Here is a 23,729-nt window from a genome sequence, read left to right as displayed (position 1 = left end):
GATCATTGAAAAACTGAAATCAAGAAACGATCATTCGCCATGTCATAAAACCACAGTGAAACCATGATAAAATTTGAATCTTTTCCTCCCGTTATAAAATTAATATTTCAAGCGTAGATATTTCATCATTACTATTGTTTAATTTTATGTAAAAATTTATGTACCGTATTTCCTCGATCAAACTCCTGGGAGTTTATCTTTAAAACATGTATTTCCCAGGATTTACTTGAAATCCTGGGAATACATATTTTTAGGACGGGATTTACTTTACAACGAAATACGCGTGGGTAAAAATTGAAAGCAATAACTTGTGTACATTTTAGGAACTATAAGGACCGTTTATTGACTGATTGTTTACAACTATAACATTTTGAAATAATCACTGTTTTCATAGTTAATTCGATTCAGTGGTCATTCGTGTCCGTTTCGGTGTCGTCGGAATCAGGATCTTGATTAGCATCTTCAATTCGAGTTTTCCTAATTACCCTTCGGCTGATAAGCTCGACTTATGAACTCGATCGCAATATTCGACAATATGATTTTATTTCCAAAAATATCCCCGAAAACCTTGGAACAAAGTGCTGTCCGACTGGACAGTATGAAGAGGTAGTAGAAGTTTAGTTATATTTCCTACCTGTTCACTCTAAACAGTTATCTTAAACTTTGCAGTATTTGGACATGTTTAAATCCGGGCTATTTTAAGACCGGAGTTTAATTAAGGAAATGCAGTATAATCAATAACTCTAAAAATAAATAATTTCACATCTTAAACATTCTCAAGTTGCCTTTATTATTGCTTAACATACTTTCTGAACATAGATTCCTTTGGAAGCATCACACATTAATGGAGTGCAGCATGTATGAACAAGTAAGACAATACTATGCCATATGTCATACTAATGTTAACATTTACAATGTATGATTTTTTAATGGCAATTTCCATAGCAACATTTCTCCTTGACATGTTAATATTTTTCTATTACAACAAAGTAGCAAGGATACAAATTGTGCTACTCGGGCAAAAAATTTTTTTATTAAGTCAAGAAATATTGATATGGAAAGGAGTATATAAAAAGAACACTGGGAAACAAAAGTGGAGTCAATCTCCTTTGTTTCAGTAGAAAAAGACAATTAGACCACATAGGAAATGATTGTGTCCATTTGCCAATTTACAGAATACAAGTTACTATTAAAATGAGCAACTGAAATTGGCAATGGAACACCAAGTATTGTTTCCATTTAACAAATTTATGGCACTTGCTAATTATGATCACTATGATTTTATTGTTTCACAAAATGCACTTTAGAAAGTGATATGACAAGGACAACAACTATGACGCTGAGTACCCTGTACTGCAGTGTCCTTTTGCAACTAGTTCATCTAGTTGATTCTTGGAGAGTGATATGCCAAAAAAATTTTGTAATGTCAATCTTAAAGAGATTGATTCTTGATATGCAAATTGATGTCATAAAAGACTTGTACAAATATAGCAATGGAAAACAGAGGATATGTTTTGATTGATTGATAACAAATATTATAAGATCAATGTTTATGTTCTGTATCAGATCCACTTCCTTCGTCGTCTGTCATTACAGTCACTAGAGTTCCAACGGCTTTACCCAAATTTCCTGCCATATGTAACAAATTTCCTACTCTAGCTGCACCTGTACCTAGAAGTAATTTAAAAATTATTATTATTTTAAGATTAAAAAAAACTTGTGAAATACAGTAGACTCTCGATAATTCGAACTCCCTTAACTCAAATTTAATTTTTTTTCCCCGACTAAACTACCTACACTCAACACATTGTGTTTCTATAACTTGAAGTCAGTTTCCGGATCTTAAATTTTACTTCATATCAATTTTGTGCGATTTCTCTCGCTCTTCAAGAGAACGGATGATATTATCACGAAGTTGAAGATAGATATTGTGTAGAATTATTGCATTCCGATTGCATGACATAAAATTCAACTTTTAATGCCATTTTGCATCTAAAATAATAATTTATTCTTACATGCAAACTAACCAATAAAATATTAGCACTTCAATAAAACCTTGTCACAATTTTAATCAATTTCATTTAATAAGAAGATTAGACACGAAATGTCGTTTTCCTTGAGTAATAAATTATTTCTTTTTCGTCATTTTGCAAAAAAATATCGTTTCTAATCTAAGAAAGTGACATCGCCAGTTCACTCATCCTAATCATATAGACGAGATGGTTTGTATGATAACTGACTTTCAACAGGGACGGCTGGATGGCTGAGCGATTAAAATTGTAACCTACCGCTCTGGGAAACTACGATCGAATCGAAAAATTCCTGGATTTTTCGATCCGTCCGGATTCGATCCTGGGGAGGTTGTCCAACCCCCAGGATATGTCAGGCCCTTACCATCTGGCATTCTATTGTCGATCTGGCCGAACCCATAATAGTCTTGCTAAAAAGTAGGGATGTAACGAATATTCGGTTACTATTCGGTATTCGGCCTATTTTTCACTATTCGGCCGAATACCGAATACTTAAAAACAAGTGTAAGAAATAACAAACACAGTAAATTAATCGTTTTGGTATTTAGATTTAATGTTATCGGGTTAGTGTTGTTTGTTTATATTCATTTATAACTTATAACATTCACAAAATAAAAAAAATAATAATAGTCACATGTATTTATAATTACAAATATCAGCACACGTACACACCTATTCGTTCGAGAATCGTCACACATCTGAGCGTCTGACCCTGCCTATCCTTCTTTTTAAGCGCTCGTCTTTGCTCTTCCCTTTATCTTTACTCTATCGCTCTAGTCCACGTATGTCTATGCATACATCATAATACGCGCTCACGATACTTTCGATTCGTTGTTTTTCCATTTTATAATTACGTGNTGGAAAATCCGGATAATGGAGGTCCGGATAATCGAGGTTCTACTGTATATTTAATAGGTAGCCTACTATACATTCCAAGTTGTAAGTAACTATTAACGGAAATTTTTAAAATTACTATTATAAACTGATAAAATCACAGGAATTATCATAACTTTACTGAATTATACAATGCTCAAATTAACGGATAGTTTTAACTTAAAACTACATGTTGATAATCTATATAAATATAATAAATACAAATTGATTAACATTTCTATGTAATTATATGAAACGATTTTCTCTAACAAGTAGTTTTCATTTAAATCGATATTTGCGGCGCTTGTTACATAAAACAGACATTTAAAATGTAAAGTAAAAAATGTTTCTAGACTTTAATAAAAAAAATACTGTAATTAATGTAGAATTTAAGTTTAGAATGTTTAAAATGTAGTATAGTATATTATATAAGCACACTAATTTTTATACTCAAAGAAAATAATTTTTTCAATTAGGCAAATAAACTAGGACCAATCATTTAAATATTTATAAATAATCTGACATTCTGGAAAACTTCATCACTAATAATTGAAATTTAAAAAGAATTTATACAAAAATTATTATAAAATAAATAAATTGGAATTTATAATGTAAACTGCAGAATGATCCAAATAAAAATTGCATTTAGCAATGGCAAACTTAAATTTAAATTTATTAGCCTTCTAAGTACATATATTATTTAAATTTGTTAGTATTATTTAAATCGAATTAGTTCTAATTAATGCTATAAAACATTAGAAATATGTTTTATCTGTTATAAAATATCTTAAGAAATTCCCTGTAGCATAATTAAACTAAATATTCTACATCTCAGATTGGTTAATTGTTTAATCATTGAATTATTTACTGATTACAATTTCCAACTATAAACTTTATTATTGTGAAAGATTTCTATAAAGTGAATTCTAAAATTTGTAAATTAAGTTCCGACATGACAAATGAATTCGGTATTATATAATTTCAAATATATAGAACACCGGAAATATCAATAAATTATTACGTACTGAGAACAGAATTATATTTTGTCAAATGTATATCATAATCATTTCAACTGGAACAGAGTAAGTTCTATGTATTATAAAACTTATCCATAATATTAATCATTATATGAATTTACACAAGTGTAAATTTTCATTTAACATGTCGAAATTATTAGATATTTTTGAATATTGAAATAACAATGTTTAATGAATATTATTCTTAATTTAATTCTGTATCTATTAACGATAAAAAATTCCTCCATTAATATTAGCAAGATCGTTAATTAGTAGTGACACTAATATTTCAAACTTAGCTGTTCTGACTATGCACAAAGAGGAAAAAAATTGTAAAAAGATGGGATATTTTTATTTATAAATNAATGTATTTTACCAAAGTTTGTATGATATATTTATATATAAATAACAAATAACCAGGATTTGTAGAAAAGCAAATTTTATTAATAAATCATTTGAAATACGTTTTGAAAGTTGTTAATTTTTAATTTCGCAAATGAAAATTTCATTTTGTTGTTTTATCCGATTTTTTTTATGTACCGCAAATTGCTTACAATTAATACATGTGGAAAACACGTTATGTGTGGATGTATTATTGACAAGACTATGTCTTGTTTATGAAATCGTACTGCCGGCTGGCTAACCAGCTTAGAGGTATGAAGGATTACATGTTAGGAGTTGCAGTTTGGCACAGAGTATTAAGTGCCCAAATCATGCGCGCATAAAAAAACCAGACTTGTAGATACACAGGGGACCGAGAAGTGAGTCAAAATAAAATACAAAATGGCGATACTCTCTACAAACAGGCAGTAGTACGAGATTTGCGCATGCGTTGCTCTTTGGGAAATGCGAACGTTGTGAAATCGAATTTTGACAAATCGTATCTTTGAAAAAAAAACCATTTACCTGTCTCGTGTTATCTCTGGTCGCCACGTTCTAACCTTGACCGCTTGACCGGAGGTATCTCGTTTCATCATCGGAACGTTTTTGAAACTAGATAGCGTGTCATTATAATTTTATATTAAAGCTAACTTCCAAAATATAATGTTTTTTTCTTTTTACATTTATTAATATATATATATTGTTTGTACAAAATAAAAAAATATTTTCAAAGGATACAAGCCACCGTTATTTTTTCAAGAACGGGAAATTTTTGATAGGCATCGACAACAATTCAACCCGGAGCGACATGCAACGGAGAGAAATCTCGACATAGGATAGGTTAATATGCTATAGGTTAAATTCGCAGAGTAAAGAAATATATATATATCGAGGTTAATTTCATGGAAAATGTATCGTGGTGATGACATCGCGGTCGTGACCGTGGCCGACGAAGTTTGAACGATCCCGTTCAAAACCAGCGATACCCAAAGAAGATTGGAGAATGAGAACGAGACCCGCCATGAGCATCGAAGTGATCCCGTTTAGTAGTGAGTCTCCGAGATATAGTCTTGTCCCAAATACGGCTTTGCCGTTTTACTTGTTTATTTATTCTGATCTTACACAAATTAATCACAAAGTAAGGTAAATCTTACTTTGTGATTAAGTTCAGAATTATGTAATACTAGTTTCGTATTATATAATATGTCCAATAATTCTTAGCTATTATTAATATATAACTATTATTTATTTATTTCTCATACAAAAGGAAATTCGCAAGACAATTGATTTCCTCCTCCGCTTGTAACAAAGGATTAAATTACAAACGAACAAAAGGTATTGTGATATCGTCACAATGCCGGGCTGCAATTTTTAATCATATTCCTAATTTATTTAATTTAAAATATTTTTTCTCGATCTCAAATTAGTGTTGTCTTTGCCCTTGTACATTATGCTTTTCCTCATAACAACAGAGTCATACCGGTCATATATGTAATCTCGTTCAGGGGGAAATTTTTGAATTGAAATCACGTGACTTTCCGGTTGCGACCGGAAGTCACGTGATTTCAATATATTTAATCGAGTTTCCTGCCCTAAGCTTTCCATTGTATTTAATAAACTACCGATGCAGGCGCCCTATGATCCTATCATCACCCTGCCATCCTTTTTATCACTTGCCTTCTTCTCTCTTCCTCTTCTTTCACCATCTTTTCAACCTCCAGGCCGTACCTTTGAGTGGAACCAGGAGGCAGCCCCTTCTTTCAACTAGTAGTAGTAGCCTAAGCTTTCCATATCTGGACTTGCTAACACCGTTCTCAAGATTAGCGAAGGACAGACAAACGGACGAGAGTGGAAATTTATAGATTACAATTTTTTCAAATCGCAGACCAATAACAAAAAAACTGAGTTGATAAATATATATACTTAAATATAATTAACAAATATAATAAAATAATTATGAAGTTTTTTGCGAGTGTATAACATCTACAGAGAGGCTAGTTTCCCACAAAAGGCCTCTCGGAGGCATCCCTCCTTGAGACTAAGTTTCTGAGAGTAGTGTAACCACTCCCTTTGTATATATTTTTTCTAATTGAATCAATAAATTGATTGATTAATTGACGTTATAAAAATTGTTTAACAAGTTGTGTTTTTAAACTGAAACTTTATTAAAATTTTTAAAATTTATTTATTTAACAATAACTTCTCTGTTGAAACCGTGTCTTTACCTGTGTTGAAACCATTGAGATTTATCTCTCCATTAACATGGGAAATGATTGAAAAGAAATTAAAAAGTTTAGATGTGCCAGATCACATAATAGAACTTACAGAGTTTAATTACAGAAGTAATTATTTTTTTATGAAAGATAATTTTTACACACAAGAAACAGGAATAAGTAAGGGATCCGTAATTGGTCCAAACTTGGTAGAACCCACAAAGGAAACTATTGACCTTAACATAAACAACATAAAAGATGTAAAAGTCTATAAGAGATAGGTCGATGATATCTTCATAAACGTTGATAATAATAAGGATATCGATAAAATAGAGAATAGAATGAATAAGTTAAATCAAAATATAAAATTTAAAATAGAAAATGAGGCTACGAATAAAATTATTTATTTAAATCTTACAACAGAAAGGAAAAACTATAAATTAGAATTTAGGACTTACGGAAAAGTGAATTATGGACAAAAGATAATTGATTACAAATCAAAAATTCCTCTATATATTAAGAAAAATGTATTTAGCATGGAGTATAATAAAATAAAAAATAAAACAAACAAACAGGACAATATAAAACGGACATAAATGATGTAAAGAAAAAATTAGTGTTAAATAATTATCCAGACAATATAATTGAAAAATTTTNCGTCCGTGCACGCTAAGCGACTTTCATTACAAGCATTAAGCTTTCCGAAGTCTATGACAACACTTGTTTGGCATTGACGGCCGCGAATTTGGCGCCAATAAGCTGCTTCGACTTGTTCTATTATGCTATCAACTCAATTTCATATTTATTTTCACATTTTCACTTCGCGGTCTTTCTCTGTTCTTTCCCGTTATTTACACGTGTAGGTCATTTCATTGTTATTCACATTTGATATCGTCATTTATCACATACTGCCATGACGCTCTTGTCTGAACTGTCAAGAATTAACGCGATTGGCGAAGCGTAGTGACAGTGCGCCAATGGAGAGCAGGTCCTGACTATAATGCGGTTTGCGCGCCAATTTTCGTACGTGCGTTAATCAAGCCGAATACTTTGGCCGAATATTCGGCTATTCGGCTACGCTCCTGGCCGCATATACTATTCGTTACACTACTACTAAAAAGGCACTCGTGGAGCGGAGAGTTAAAAAAAATCTGTCAAGAGGGAAAACAGAAATGGCAGCATTCATGAAAAACGTATATTATTGTTATTCAGATTTATTTACTTGCATTGAATATCGACATTAATACAGTGGAAGAATTCGAAAATAGTAACATTTCTCCTTACGATTGTTATTTCCTCTTGGTAATTATTATTTTACAAGTCGGACAAAATCAAATCCTTATAGAACGCCATTGTGAATGATGAAATGAGGAAAGCACGTTCCATAGTGTGGATGATGCCATATACGATCCACCATACTCAGCAAGCTGTTAAAGTTTGGCAGAATTTTCAAATTCTAAAAAATAACGAATTTAAAGAACACATTTGTGATTTGACAATTTACTAAGTAATTGGCCAATCAAATTTATGAGTTCATTTTTCAATATACTGTATCTATTTTGTAATGGCAGTGATGGATTTCCATCCAAGTGTATGCCTATCCTTATCCTTCTCCATAGAAAGCTATGATTTATCATTATATATTTTAAATTCTAAATTAAACTAAACTTTGCAAATATTAGTAGTCAACTTCAATTTTTAAATTTAAACATTCTGTTCATATTTTTAGATTGTTACTAACTAAAAAAATAATTCAATTTCACTTTTTTTATACTCTTTGTCCTATGGGCACTAAGAGGGTGTTTTAATCATACCCATTATGGGTTCAAGCCAGGCTCACAATGGGGTGACTAGATGGTGAGGACAGGACCTGACATATCAGGGAGAGACCACCCCAAAAATTTCCAGATTCGGTCCTGGCTCACCCAGAGCAATAAGCTGATACCTTAACTACTACATCACGTTTTGGTGTGAGACAGTATAGATTAATGCTACCACTCTCCAACTTCTAATCATTTTTAAATGTTTTTTAATCTAGTTGTAGAAATTTTACAACCTTAAATGTATATGCAAATTTCACTGAAAAATTTGAATCACATGTTGTGACCAGTTAATCAGTGTAGTTTTCTACTTTACAATGAAAATGGTCAATAAAGATTTTTGTCAAAAGCAGAAATCCATGATAAAGGCCATGGAGGAAAACAAAAAGAAAAAAATCAGAAATTGCAATAGAATTTGATATTCCATTGAGTACACTCTCTACCTATCTGAAATACAAGAGAATTTTCAAAAGCTTCAATGAACAACAGAATCAGAACAGAAAAATAAGCTTAAATATGAGTATCAAGATGTTGGAAAGTATATTAAAAAATAATAAAAATATACTGTAATGTATTTAAAGTCTAACTATATTGTTTGTATTTGTAATATTTACAATCTCATTAAAATAATGGTAGGTTTTATAACTTAAAAATTTTTTTTCTTTCCCTTTCACACCGAGTTATTGAGAGTCTACTTTGTTAAGCAGTTTTTGTAAAAAATTTAACACAATGACCTTAAAATAAGATCAATGTGTTAAACTTTTTAAAATTATGTAATTTATTAATGTGAATTTAATTTGTTGCTAAAATTTAAATAAAAGTATGATTAGTCAGATAGAAAAATGTCTAAATCTTTTTTCTATATCAAAAATATTTTCACATAATTAAAACAATTTGTCATAATTTAATTATGTCTCAATGTTTTCAGTTTAGCAAAAAAAATTTGATAAATTCTTTTGTTAAACTGGAAATATGGAGACCTTGAATAGATTGATTGTGAGAAACTAAATTAGTTTTTGAAAGCTTAATTACTAATTATTAACTTATTACTTATTATCAGGAAGCTTCTATACTAACATATATTTTTTCATACTACTATTAACTTGAAATGATGGTATAAAAATATCAAGCAATTAATATTTAATATTTAATCAGAGATGTCATATTGATAGAACATCCTTGTTCTAGTAAAATTACAGAATTTGAAATGAAGCCTGATATTAATATGGATTATAAAGTTAGCTGAAAGCCTTTGTTCACTTCTACTTATTTTCAATGAATTATACTTTATATTATTTTCATCAAATATTATTTTTTAAAAGTAACTACTGTACAATATATACAAAAGTATGAAATTATTGATTTAAAATGATTTGAATTGAATTCAAATCAATTTAAAAAAAATTTTTTTTCATTTCAGATGACCACAGCTAATCTGAAATTAAATTAATCTAAGTTGAAACCACTTAATATTAGAAAGAAAAAAAATTATATATTGAAATTCTTTTTATAAAATTAATAGGATTACATTCAATCTTTTCATCAATTAATGAACTTCAGGAAAATGTTTAAAATAAATTGCATTTTATTTGAAAAAATTAATTAGTTAAATAATTTATGCTTAAATAAGATAATGTAAATTAAAAATAAAAATAATAATACAGAAAGGCCTTGCTTTTTAGCATTTCACTCATATGTCAAATGCAATGCATTACTGATTCCATTTTTCCATTGTCATGCATGATCTAACTATTTGATCATGACAAAGGAAAAATTCACATCACTGAATTTTACCATTCTGATTTTTCTGTTACAGTTCAAATGCAAATGTGTCTTCGTTTCATTCTTCCATTCAAATCTATTTTATGATATGCTTTAAGTTATTCTATTCTTTGATGTTAATATTTTTGAATTATTAGCTTCATTGAGTATAAATATATTAGATGCACCTATTGACTATACAAGAAAACTGATTCAACAATAAAATTTGAAATCACATAATAAAAGATATATGTATTAAATCTTACATTAGATCTGTTGTATTTTTTAAAAATTTCTCTTTACTGTTAGTGTTTCGGTTTAAACCTATATTTTGTTACATAAATCAGCATTTCCCATAGTGGGCTGTGTGAAGTCCTAAAGCTCCTCAACTGTTATTCTAGGGCTCTAAAAACGCTTTAAAAGATTTGCAAAGTTAGTTAAATAATTTATGCTTAAATAAGATAATGTTAATCAAGTGCATTATTTATTTTATAATAATTTTTAAGCAAGCAGCTAGTTATTTGAGTCAGCAGTACACCTCAACACAGTAGTTGCCATTTGCTGTTATAATGCATCATTGATACATCTGACATTTTATTGAATGATAAAAAATAAAACATATATATGTCAAATTTCTGTTTTTGAACAAATCAATTCATGAACAGAATTTTGAACTCCTGACTGCCTAACAAGCTACTTGGCAAGAGCTGACCACAGATTAGAGAGACACAGACAGTCAACTCCCTATACTTCCTAGAAAAGTTAAAGAAAGTTGACACTGTCACTGACCAATCAGCAACAGGACTTTGATTCAGAAGTTAGTGGTGCTGAGATCACCTACATCATTAGATGTCACGACATGAATCATTGATGACGTTGCTATTTAAATTACATTTCAATGGGTATGCACAGAGCCGTAACTAGGCAGGTGCAACAGGTGCACCCGCACAGGGCCCACTTGGAAGGGGGGCCCAAACTGCTGTTCTCAAGAAATTATATTTTTAAATTTTAAATTTTTCCGCTTTTCTACAGCGCAGTTTGGCAATTACATTTCGCCTTACTTAGACCCTAGATGTCTGCTCACCAGTGTTCCCAACCGTGGCAACTTTTAGAGGGACGTAGTGAGGTAGCGGAGACCTGAGACAAATCAGCCAAAAGTAGCGACTTTTGATATTTTTAAATTTATTTTTTGAGAAATTTAAATTTATGTTTATAGTTTTCAAATTTACAGATTTTTCTCTACTTTATAGAGCTTTCTGGCAACTACTATTATTATTACGATATACGAACTGTATTTCTAGATTTTTCTACAGTGTGCAGAGCTAGAAATCTATAAAGGTAACATTTTGTAACAAAAATAAATCTGCACGAGGATTTTTTTAAAATTACTAAATTGAAAATGGTAACTCCCGAATAAAATCTTAGTCTCAAAGTTGTAAAAAGTGTGCAGAAATTCTGACATCAATTTTTGCTTTATAGTGGTATGCATATGTGGTGTATACCTGAATGGCTGATTAAGCGGTAAGCGAACTATGCGGGCACGTAGGGCCCGAAGGAGCCCCCGCAGTCTTTAAAATGCTATCGAAAAAAGGGATTGCAAAAACGCAGAAGATAGAAATAGTCCAGAAAAACGCTTCGATATATATAGATACATGGAAGTAATAAATGATATAGCTTTATGGCCAGCAATATTAACAAATGCTATTATTGATCATATTCTTAAAACAAACCAAAAAGTATAGAAAAGGGATTTCTTAATAAACAAAAAAAAAAAAAGAGTTAAGATAATGGAAATAGATAAAACACCAGATGAAAGAAGTAACTTGACACCCGAAAAATTATTTAAAATACAAATTTACAGTGTTCTTGACACTCTATTGTGTCAAATAGATCGGCGTTATGAAAAAATGAAAACTATCTGTGACGATTTTTGCTTTCTCTGTGGCTCGTCTTTACAATGCATGAGTTTGTTGATTTAAAAAATTCGGCTGCAGATCTCTCTATTAAATAAAGATTTAAAAAAGTACAAATTCACAAGTGAAATTGAAAGTTTTAATTTTGAATTAACGACTCTTATACAAAATATAAAAACTGCATCTCCGCTTAATATTCTACAGGCTCTTCATGATTTTGGTTTAATTGAGTCTTACCCAAATATCAATGTCGCTCTTCGAATATTTCTAACTCTTCCTGTTTCTATTGCTTTGTGCGAGAGAAGTTTTAGCAAGTTAAAATTAATAAAAAAATTTTTATGGTCAACTATCAGACAAGAACGATTATCCAATATTTCTATTATTTCAATAGAATACAATAACATTAAAAATATTAATTATGATAGTGTAATTAATGAATTTGCTGAAATGAAAGCCAGAAAAATTCAATTAAAATAAATCTTATTAAAAATCTATTGTAATGTATTTGTTTTATTATTTTTCCAAAACCAAATAAATTAAGGGGCCTAAATGCAAATTCTTGCACAGGGCACAGGAATGGCTAGTTACGGCTCTGGGTATGCAGGAAAGATACTACTACTGTTTTTTGGTATGCGCTGAAGTTGAATTTAAATCAAATTAATAAAAACCACATTAACTGATATTTGTGTAATATAAATGACATCCAAGAATTTGTCTTTAAAGATGTTTAAATTTTTGTTATTTAATTTGACTTATTATATATAATACAGTATATTATATTATATACAATATTACATTGCACTTGTAGGCATTTTTAGCATGAAATACAGCTAAAAAAGTAAAGCCTTTTTTTTTTACTTTTTTTTTTATTTTGGTGGACAGGAATGGATTAAACCATTTTACATTGTTTTTTATGGGAAAATTTGTTTTGGTTTCAGAACAACTTTTAAGAATGAATTATGTTTCAAAACTGAAGTTTCACTTATATACTTTAATTTAATCATTCAATGAAATTATAATAAATAAGACAGGAAAAGAACAAGACTCTAATGTCATTTGTACAAATTTATAGCAAAAGATGTCAATGAGTGAGGACTCCACAAAAACAATTTCCTTTGCTTAAGAACTCCATCTTACCAAGAAGTTTGAAAAATGCTGACATAAATAATAGAGATACATTTTTAATAATGCATTTTAAAAAATTTCGAAATATAATCTCCTATTATATCTACAAGAAAAAATTTATGATGATATCATATGGTATAAAAAGGTCAAATTGCAAATGATTTAGTGAACATTGTCTATCCACATGTTTTGGATGGCACCAACATAATTCAGAAATCTTACAAGTGAACAAGATGGATTTAGTTAATCTTAAAATACCAAATTTTTAATCCAGCAGAGTATTTTACTGAACAAGTTTTGACTGCTTTGATCAGCCATTTTCATGTTCCAACATCAGAACATAAACTAAATGAAATGTTGCAATATGAAATGGCATGTGAATTGATTCAATTTAACATGTAAATATAAAATTATGGAAAACAGAATTGGGAGAATCTGGGATTTAGAAGTGATTTTTGTCAAAATATTAAACAATTTTGTTAGAAATATTATTGAAAATTTTAAAAATTTATAGAAAAATTATCAGTCTTTGACTTCCTCTAACTCAAGGACATTTAGTTCCTTCCAAAATGATAGTTTGGGCGAGTCACTGCTCTGAAACTATCGTTCAATTGCCTGACTTTCTTCTCTTGAGGAAAGTATGGCGCAACATCTCAATAATATTATTGGATGTCATCTTTGTATAAAAAAGGCAAAGGTCATCTTTAGCCATTCTCTTGACGTTGCTCTTAGCCATCGTTTTAGTATGTTTTAGCCATGATCTAGCCATTGTTTCCATTTTTGGCAACCTCACTGAGTACCCAATGGATTAACAATCATCAACCCAAGATTTTGAGTGTAACTCCATATATCAATCGACTATCTGTAATTACTATGTACAGACGTCAGGTAATATATATTTATACATTGTAAATTCTCTCTCAAGGTAGAATTTGAGGTCTAGAAGTTTATATTTTCGCATAGTTGAATTATGGATCTTTTTAAGTACATTTATCTCAGGAGCTATTTTTATGTATTTGTTTAGATCAGTGTTTTTCAACCTGGGGGTTGCGACCCACAAAGTCTTACATGGGGGTCGCGGGTAAAAGAAAAAAACAAGTGTTTGTAGGTCCTACACTACAATAAAAAAAACTACAATTTCAGTGAGAAGGCTGTACCTGTTTATTTTACAGTATAATTGGTTTTCCGATCGATATTTAGGTCTCAACAGAAAGAAAATTAAATATGTAGTTTTTAAAAGTACTGATATAATTTTAATATGGCCCTGGGGGGGTCGCCAGAAGTTTTTAACTTGTAAAAGGGTCGCGTATTCAAGAAGGTTGAAAAACACTGGTTTAGATCTTAAGTTATTACAAAAAACATTTAGTTATATCCTAAACTGTCTGTTTAATTAAGATAGTACCTAACTCCATCGTTGCCCACATAACATTTAAACGTAATCCTCCTAGACTCAGGTCAGAAAACTTCTAAGCCACTCTGAAAATAATTTACTTTTAAGCATCTTACTCTGCAAGCTTAGACTAAATGGTGTCAAGATCCTGACAGATAGAGCCTACTGATCTTTCTCTTAATCTTTATTTATACCATTCTGATAGTGAGCAGTTAGACAAGAACAATTCCCTAATTCACAATTTGGTGACATTAGAGTAGGGATTGACTACTCTGATCTCATATCTGGTATTTCAGGAGTGGTTTGTAGTGCTCCGCAACTAGTGAATTATAATTCTCTTAATTTTTTTATAAGGTTGTTCCGTGGATTTGTATCGGGACTTAGCTGTAATGCATAGCCATTGTTGTCGCATACTCCGTACCACCTTGTTGGCAGTGCTCTATTGTGGCTGTTGATTGGCTATGTGAAGGACAACTTGGGTTGATGCAGCACCCGGATGGAGGGAAAGTATAAATGTGAGTACTTCCACATAGAAAGGACTTTTTTTTTTCCTTTGTTCTACTTCGCCTTGGCATTGGGAGTCATCATTGGACTGAAGGAGGACTTTCGAAGAGGAGAAAGGAAAAGTGATCAGAAAAAGGAAGGAAAGAAGAACCTATCGAGAGGTAATCCAGTTCCATCCAGCAGTAGAAGTAATCTTCAGGAAGGGGAACTAATGAATAAAAGTCTAAGATCACCTGGTTCATTAGCAAGATAGTTATTACAGGAATTTTTTTGAAACCTCTATACCAGTGTTTTTCAACCTTTTTGTATACGCGACCCCTTTACAAGTTAAAAAATTCTGGCGACCCCCCTAGAGCCATATTAAAACTATATCAGTGATTTTAAAAACTATGTATTTACTTTTCTTTCTGTTGAGAGAGATTATTGTTGATTAAGACGAGAATTTGACAAGAATCGACAATAACTTAAGACACGTAAAGTATGAAACTTCCTTTTCATTATAACATTGGGCTCGGGGTGCTGTTCACTTTTTTTTTTTTTTTTAGGATGAGAATTTTCGACTTCTACCTTTCTGCTTATTCTTTCTTTTTGCAAGTCAGCTCGACACTTTTACGGCTATCATTTTCTGGGGTGGCCCGTACCCACCCGGCCCCTCCCTGACTACACCTATCGTTGAGACCTGAATGTTGATCAAAAAACCAAACTGTACTGTATAATAAACAGGTACAGCCTTCTCGCTGAAATTGTAGTTTTTTTAATGTAGTGTAGGACCTACAAAAACTTGTCTATTTCTTTTACCCGCGACCCCCAGTGTAATGCTTCACGACCCCCCTGGGTGTCGCGACCCACAGGTTGAAAAACACTGCTCTATACGACTGGACAGGTTAAGAACCACGTGTGCCTAACAAAGGAATCATATTTCGTAACAAGGTGTAACATGAAATACTGCTACTGTACAGATCAACTTGTAAATAATTATATAGTTCTTTTCCTTGTTTTGTCGTGTATTAGTTTTATCATCGCGAGTAAGGTTCATTGTAAATCAAATTAGTTGTGTCATTACTATATTCAATAAGAAAATAGTTCGTATAATTGAATCAAGGTATTCTTTTGTTACTTTTATAATTAATTTAATAAACTAAGAAGGAAGAATTGTCTGTTTGAATTGTTCTGCTTCATTGTAAAGTCCTCAGAGCAAATCCCCATCTTTATAACGAGTATATACTCTAGTATATCCTCTAATAATATAGGTGTCATAAATGCCCATTTTCACAGAATTAACCAAATAAGTAGCTTGTAAAAGTCAAAGTATGACAAATATAAAGTACAGAATAAGTGAACCTGTAAATAATACCGTGAAAGAAACGATGCTGTGTGCTTAATTAAACATGGTTATTGTTGAGGATCTGTATGGTAGCAACACAATATCCTCCATGCCAAGCATATCTTTCATAAACTATCAGTATCATAATGATTAATGAAGTTGCCAGCTGTATTTGTTAATTTTAATGATTTTAGCCTACTTGCTTAATGATGGGATCTTCAATTGGACTGATTATTCTTGTCTCATCCTGTAATACAGCATTGTCCTCCTGAGTTGTGAATGCAGAGAGAGCTGTAGATTGCATTCAATGTACAGTACACACAATCCTGGTGGAATCATCCATCTCTGGCTGGGATCCATGGGATCATTATCATTTTCAATGAGTGATAAACTGTGGGATTTTATTTTTATACACTCTTAATATTTATTTCTGCCGTTTTGTTTGTATAACTTGTACAAGTCTGGGACAGTATCACTTTTTTGTATTTATACTGTGTTGTATCATCTGTTATTTGTGGCAATTTGGTTGGAGGGTATGTTGATATATGATGTGATATGATATAATATGTGCTTTGATTGTTTGTGGTGGAAAACCACGTTTGATGGTAATGATTGTAATTCTTACTAATTCTTTTGATGTGTTCCACCCACATGCTGGTGTACTTGTACCAGTTGTATTAATGATTTGAATGCTGCAAAGTTTGTACTGGGTAGTGTCATTGACATTGTATGGAATGTACAGAGGATGAAAGATACACATGGATGTATACATCAAGCCTACATTCCATCCATTAGTGTCAAGAAGATATTAAGGAAATGAGCATTTCTGTGACCTTCATGGAATTTTGTGTGGCATATAAGTTGGAGCACATACCAAAGTGATAAGTGATCTGACATATCACTTAAAATGGAAGAAATGGAAACATGTATGCCAATGCCCACTGAGGTGACAGGACATAGAAATGATGCAGCTCTTTCCACAACAATGTAGATGATTGCAGCAGGCTCCACTTTTATCAGATGTTGCTAGCAACTTAGTTCAAAAGATAACTGTTTAAATTTTTTTCTAGTTTTTAATTTTTGATTTTCAGTAAAGACAAATAGCAAACTTAGTTCATTATAAGCATAAGATCTGGATTTCAAGATACAGTTTGTTGGTTAAATATAAGGTGACCAACTTTTTTAAATGAAAAGGAGGACACAAATAAATTGAAGGAAAAAAATATCATAAATAAAAGAAACATTTTATTCATTGCAACAATAATACATTATAATAATCTCTACTGCATGCACATATGCCTTGTGTTTCTGTAAGAAATAAACAATGCCACTTGCATGTGGCACTCTCTCTCTAGGTCTCCTGTGTGGAGCGCATGCATCTCATAGTTGTCTCTCACCACACTGTATGAAGTTTTGATGAATCGTCATGTTAAATACAAACACATCACATCACATCACATCACATCACATGCAACGGATTGGCTCGGCATCAATCGAATATGGAGATTTACAGATTAGTCTTCAAATATCAAAAAGCAGGACATGTAGGAGGATACTTTTCAAGGGAGGACTGAACTTATAAAAGGAGGACGATTGGTCACCTTATTTAATAGCAAAATATTTTCTTGCCAAAAAGTTTCCCCAAAAGCATCATTTACCTCCATCACAACTAATGTAACTAATAATCATCACTAAGTTCGATAAGTCCAAATTATCATCATCAGAAACAGTCGTGGGTACTAAATGAGTTGCTGCTAGATTATTCCTGTTTGCTTTGATTTGTGTAATTCTCATTTCTTATGTCATTGCCAGATCACTTGTCATATGGCTTTGGTGTATGCTCTGCCTAAAAATGATCCCAAATGGATTATTATTAACATGTTGTAAGAAGACATTTGTCCTACTTTAATTTTACAGTTTTTGTATTGGTTAATTTTGTGTTCCATAGTTTTGATTTAACACTTAAACTAACATAAATATAAATCAATTCTACACTGGCGGAAATTGAAAGTGTTACACCCACTCAATATTATTGAAGACATATGAAATTGGGACAAAAGAATCTCTTTTTGAAGGGTATTGAATGATCAAAAGTTAAATGAAGTACATATAGTGGTATGGAAATTATGGAGACATTTGTTATGCAAAATTGCTATAGTGTTTAGTTTATAATTTGTGAACTGTGTTATGGAATATGACTTTTTTGGACCACATGTTGTTGGTGACCAGCTATGCCATATCGACAAGTGAGAACTCCATACACTCAAATGTCTGACTTTGAAAGAGGTCGGATAATTGGCATGTCAGAAATGGGAGCATCATATCATGAAATTACCTGAAGGACTGGCTGTAGTGCAATGTTAGTACAAAGAGTGGTCACATGATGGATGCAGGAAGGGTCCAGTACTCGCAGACCTGGCACAGGTCGACGCAGAAGGACGATGCCACATGTAGACCGCCATATTGTGCAGATGGCAGTTGCTGACAGATGTGCGATGGCAGCACAGATCCAAGCAGTAGTTATTGCCAGAATCACCCCATGGACAATTGTAAACTGATTGCTTGATGCTGGGCTGAGATCTCGGACCCCCATGCAATGTGTTCCCTTAACCAGATTTCATCACCAACAACGACTAACGTGGTGTGCTACTAGATGTAATTGGACACATGAATAGCATACAATTGTGTTTAGTGATGAATGCTGATTCTGTTTAGGCCAATGTGATAGTTGGCAACATGTCTGCCGACATGCTGGAGAAAGAGCACACCCTGCTGTGATTTCAGAATGCCACTCAGGTCCAACTCCTGGTGTCATGGTTTGAGGGCAATCAGTTACGACAGCAGGACCGAGTTGGTGTTGTTGAAGGCACAATGATCACCCGCCAGTATGTGGACAGAGTGATCCATCCAGTAGTCATACCTTTTATGAACACCACCCAAAAAAGTATATTCCAACAAAATAATGCCCGTCCTCATGCTGCTGCCATCAAAGTGTCACAATCATGGATTGGCCTGCCCAGTCTCCAGATTTATCCCCTATAGAGCATGTCTGGGATGCCATGGGTAGACGAATTACGTCTCATAGCCATCCAACGCGCACTGTACAACAACTGATTGCACAAGTTGTGCAGGCATGGAGAGAGATACCCCAACAAGACACTCAAGAACTTATTGTTTCAATGCCTGCAAGGATCCAAGAGTGTATCCATGCTTAAGGTGGCCTTACCTCTTACAGAAACATGTACCAAACAGCAATAAAACTTTGTGTAATTCATTTCATTTTGTGTTCATTTCTTCTGGGTATGCCCCCTGTACATGTTTACCAAGTTTCATGAATTTCTATCAATTCCATCTGGATGTAACACTTTCAATTTCTGCCAGTGTATCCATTCCATTTATGTTCTGATGTTAGAACCTAGAGATGACTAATCAAAGCAGTTGAAAACATTTATTCCTTTAAAATACTTGCTGGATTAAAAAGGTGGGACACAATACTGTATTGTGTCCCACCTTTAATCACAATATTGTGTCCCACATGTCTTTCATAAATGCAGCAAAATTGATAAGAGTACTATATCTATATATATCAACATCAGAAAGCCCAATGTATTGATACTAATCCAAACTCTTACTAAAATTTATCAGGCTATTATTATACTATAATTAATAATTAGAAACAAATTTAATTTGGTACTAGAGGTAGATGCTAGACGCCATCTCTTAACTAAATAATAATTTATTAAATTGTTATAATTATTAAAATAATTTAGAACATTCTGGAAGAAAAAGAATTAGCCTGGAACAGGATGTATTTAAATTTAATTAAGTAACTGTGAATGGTTATATCTAATTTAAATATGTCTGGAAGCAAAGACTTGCTCAGGGTCTGAATGGCATAACTGGCAAGTGCATTGCAAGGTAAGCAGAGGTTGTGGGTTCAAGTCCCACTCTGGGCTAGTTGTTTTCTTCAGAATGTTCTAAATTGTTAAATTTTTATAATTATTAATTTAGATAAGATTTGGTGCCTAATGTCTACCTTTAGTACCAATGTGATATTTGTCAGGAATCAGCACATCAATAGTCAGTTTATGTCCCACTTCACAACTAAATAGACAACTACCATTGCTGCATCATAACATCACCAGAACTACTTATTGCACCTCCATTCACAGCTTGCCTGATGACAACTTCAACCTTCTTCTCACATACCTTAAGTGGGCAACAATCCTTGGCTGATCTGTGGGGACATCAATGCTAAGTCTCCTCTGGTATGCCCCAACTCAAGACACGAGGGGGTTTGCCATGAACAAGTTTTAGTGCACATGCTCTTTACTCTTAAAACACTAACAATCTGTCAATTTATCATGGCAGCTATGGGAACAGCTGGGTGAACATTGTTGAATATTTGAAACTGTCATTTAATCCTACTGATCCTTAAAATACCAACACACACAAACAGTAACAAAAGAACTTTATTAAAATAAGATCAGAGCTATCATCTACATCCTCAGGCTACAGCCGGGCAACTCAACAAACTTTCGTGCCTTTTCTTTTCTTTTTATATCTGTTTCCAGGCAACAACTCATTATAAGTGTTGCCAGACTGTATTCATGATCTCTGGCGCTGGCAGCCACAGGTACTCCCCACCAGTGTCTGCAACACGAAAGGAGCGGGAAAGGATACATGTTGGTCAGAGCGCGTGGTAGTTTGTCGGGTTGGGGTTGGATTGTCTGTGGCACGTTTAGTCTTTGCTGGGCTTGGCATTGGAGACATTGGGGGTAACTGGTCCGACTCACTCGCTGTGAGAATAAAATCTGGTTTTATTTGATCAATGGAAAGAAACTACAGTCTCTTTTCCTTTTATGTATAGTATAAATGTCTTGCCACCATGTAACATGACTTCATAGGGTCTATCATAAAGGGCCGTAAAGGCTTCCATACAGCATCATTGCAGAGAAATACGTGGGAACATGACTGCAGTTCTTTGTGGATAAATGGGTTGTGATAGGAGTGGTGCACCACAGGCACTGGTTTTAAGTTTGCCATCATCGTCCTGAATTTTTCGACGAAAGAACATGAATTGACGTCCTGCAAACCTGGGACGAAAAATTCTCCAGGCAGTCTGAGGCTGGTGCTGTAGAGTATATCAGCTGCAGTAGTGCTGGTGTCTTCATGGAGCACAGTTTGCAATCCTAAAGAGACTGTAGGTAGCACTTCCGTCCACCTTTCAGTAGAGTGACACTTGATGGCAGTTTTAAGTGAATGATGAAAGCATTCAACAATGCCATTTGCAAATGGGTGGTATGCTGTTGTCCTAGCGACATGTCTCTGGATCTTTGACTGCTGACAGGAAATGCAGGTGCAAGACCATATCTGGCAGTCTTTACTGATGGATGGCCATACAAATTTTGCTTTTATCGATCTGGTTGAACTCCTTATGCTTGGATGGGACAGGTTATGGACAGTGTCAAAGGCAGTGCGATGATAATTAGGTGGAATGTATGGATGAATGCAACCTGTCGATACATCACAGTAAATTTTAACATCATTGTCAGGAAGTTTAAACTTCTTAAGTACAAGTGATGAGTCACTTGAAGTCAGAAGAGACCGGAGCTCAGGATCTTGCTGTTGGTCTTTTGCAATTTTGCTATAATCTATAGATGGGCTATTAATTGGCTCAATATGGGAGAGAGCATCATCTGAAACATTATTGATCCCTTTATGTGTCTGATGTCCATTGAAAATTGTCCTATAAAATTAAGTGTACACCTTGTCAGTTGAGACATCTCAACTGACACGTGTACACGATGAGAATGTTGTCATGTGTCAGTTGAGACATCTCAACTGACACGTGTACACGATGAGAATGTTGTCATGTGTCAGTTGAGACATCTCAACTGACACGTGACAACATTCTCATCGTGTTATTAGTGAAAGGCAACGTCAATGGTTTATGGTCTGTGTAAATGGTGAACTGTCATGCTTCCAGCATAAACCGGAAGTATTTTACAGCCAAATACAAATACACAGCCAGAAGTTCTCGGTCATATGCAGAATACTGATGCTGAGAGTTACTCAGCTTGCAGGAAAAGAACACCAGTGGCTGGTAACACTTGGTGAAGGATGGTGTTGTAAGGTGGCTTCTGCTAATTGTGATTTACATGACTCAAATGCCTGAATCAAATTGCCAGTCCATTTAATTTTACATTGGTTGTTTTTCTTTGTTCCTTTAAGTAAGACATGTAAAGGAACTTGGTAATGGGCCTCTTGGGGTAGAACCTATGATAGAAGTTCAAGATACCTAAGAACCTTCTCAGTTATTTGAGGGTCTATGGTCGCTTCTGTTGAGTTATGGGAGTGGCATAATGCCGTGAGGAGACACCATGTATCCTAAGAATGATACATATGAGGGGCAGCAAAAGTGCACTTGGATGCATTGGCTTGCAGACTGTACTCATCTAGGCATTGAAACACTTGCCGCATGTGCATCTTATGTTCCTCCCACGAGGTGCTAGCGATGAGGATGTCATCTAGGTAAAAAAAACAGAAGTTTAGGCCTTGCAGAACTTCATGCATGAATCGTTGGAATGATTGGGCTGCATTGCAGAGACCAAAAGGAAGGAAAACGAATTCAAATAGCCCAAATGGCATTGTAATGGCTGTCTTTGGCACATCTGAGTTAACTGGTATATGATGGAAAGCTCTAAACAAATTGATTTTGGAAAATACTCTGGCTCCGTGTAAATTTTGACCAAAATCGTGGATGTGTGGCACTGGATAGCGATCGGAAACAGTTATCCTATTCAGGGCACGATAGTCTCCAGTAGGTCTCCAATCGTTATGGCCCTTCGGCACCATATGGAGGGGAGAAGCCCAGTTGGATTTTGATGGTCTGCATATACCTAGCTCCATCATGTGCTGGAATTCTTGCTTTGCTACTTGCAGTTGAGCCGGGGGCAATCTATGAGGTTTAGCATATATGGGTGGACCGTGTTTCTCGATATAATGCACTGTGTTGTGCCTGACTTTGTCTGAAAAAGGTCGGGATGAGTGAGATGTGGAAAGTCCTTGAGGATAGCCTGCATTGGGAAATTGCTGAGTATAGTTTTGACTGAAGTAGGCAGTCCTGTATAATATCTTCCTCGTGTAGTAAGGGAAGTCAGGGGGTCAACCAGTAATCTGTTTCTGATGTCGAGAATGAGTCCAAAGTTGGCCAAAAAGTCTGCAACGATTATAGGCTACTGCACATCAGCTTTGGTGAATTCACATCTGAAAGAATGTCTTAAGTTGAGATCAAGTTCTAGCACTTTTGTCCCATATGTTGATGTTTTAGAGTCGTTGGCAGCATACAATTCAACCTTTGTAGGCTGATTCTTAGT

At 33.5% G+C, this 23,729-nt stretch overlaps 1 protein-coding gene across 1 annotated transcript in view; it reads right to left on the bottom strand.

Moving 5' to 3' along the window:
• Nucleotides 1–246: 246 nt before the first annotated feature.
• Nucleotides 247–23,729, bottom strand: part of LOC111621965 (dystrophin-like) — a 202,574-nt gene continuing 179,091 nt past the window's right edge. The window contains exon 29 of the mRNA XM_023364220.1: nt 247–1,671. Coding sequence (XP_023219988.1) covers nt 1,544–1,671 — 128 coding nt within the window. The 3' untranslated portion in view covers nt 247–1,543. The remainder of the gene's footprint in view (nt 1,672–23,729) is intronic.

The sequence above is a fragment of the Centruroides sculpturatus genome, unplaced genomic scaffold (genome assembly GCF_000671375.1).
Source record: "Centruroides sculpturatus isolate CEXI.00-Female unplaced genomic scaffold, Cexi_2.0 scaffold312, whole genome shotgun sequence".
Lineage (NCBI taxonomy): Eukaryota > Metazoa > Arthropoda > Arachnida > Scorpiones > Buthidae > Centruroides > Centruroides sculpturatus.
The sequence above is the reverse complement of the archived record's forward strand: the minus strand, read 5'-3'. Positions and strand labels throughout refer to the sequence as shown.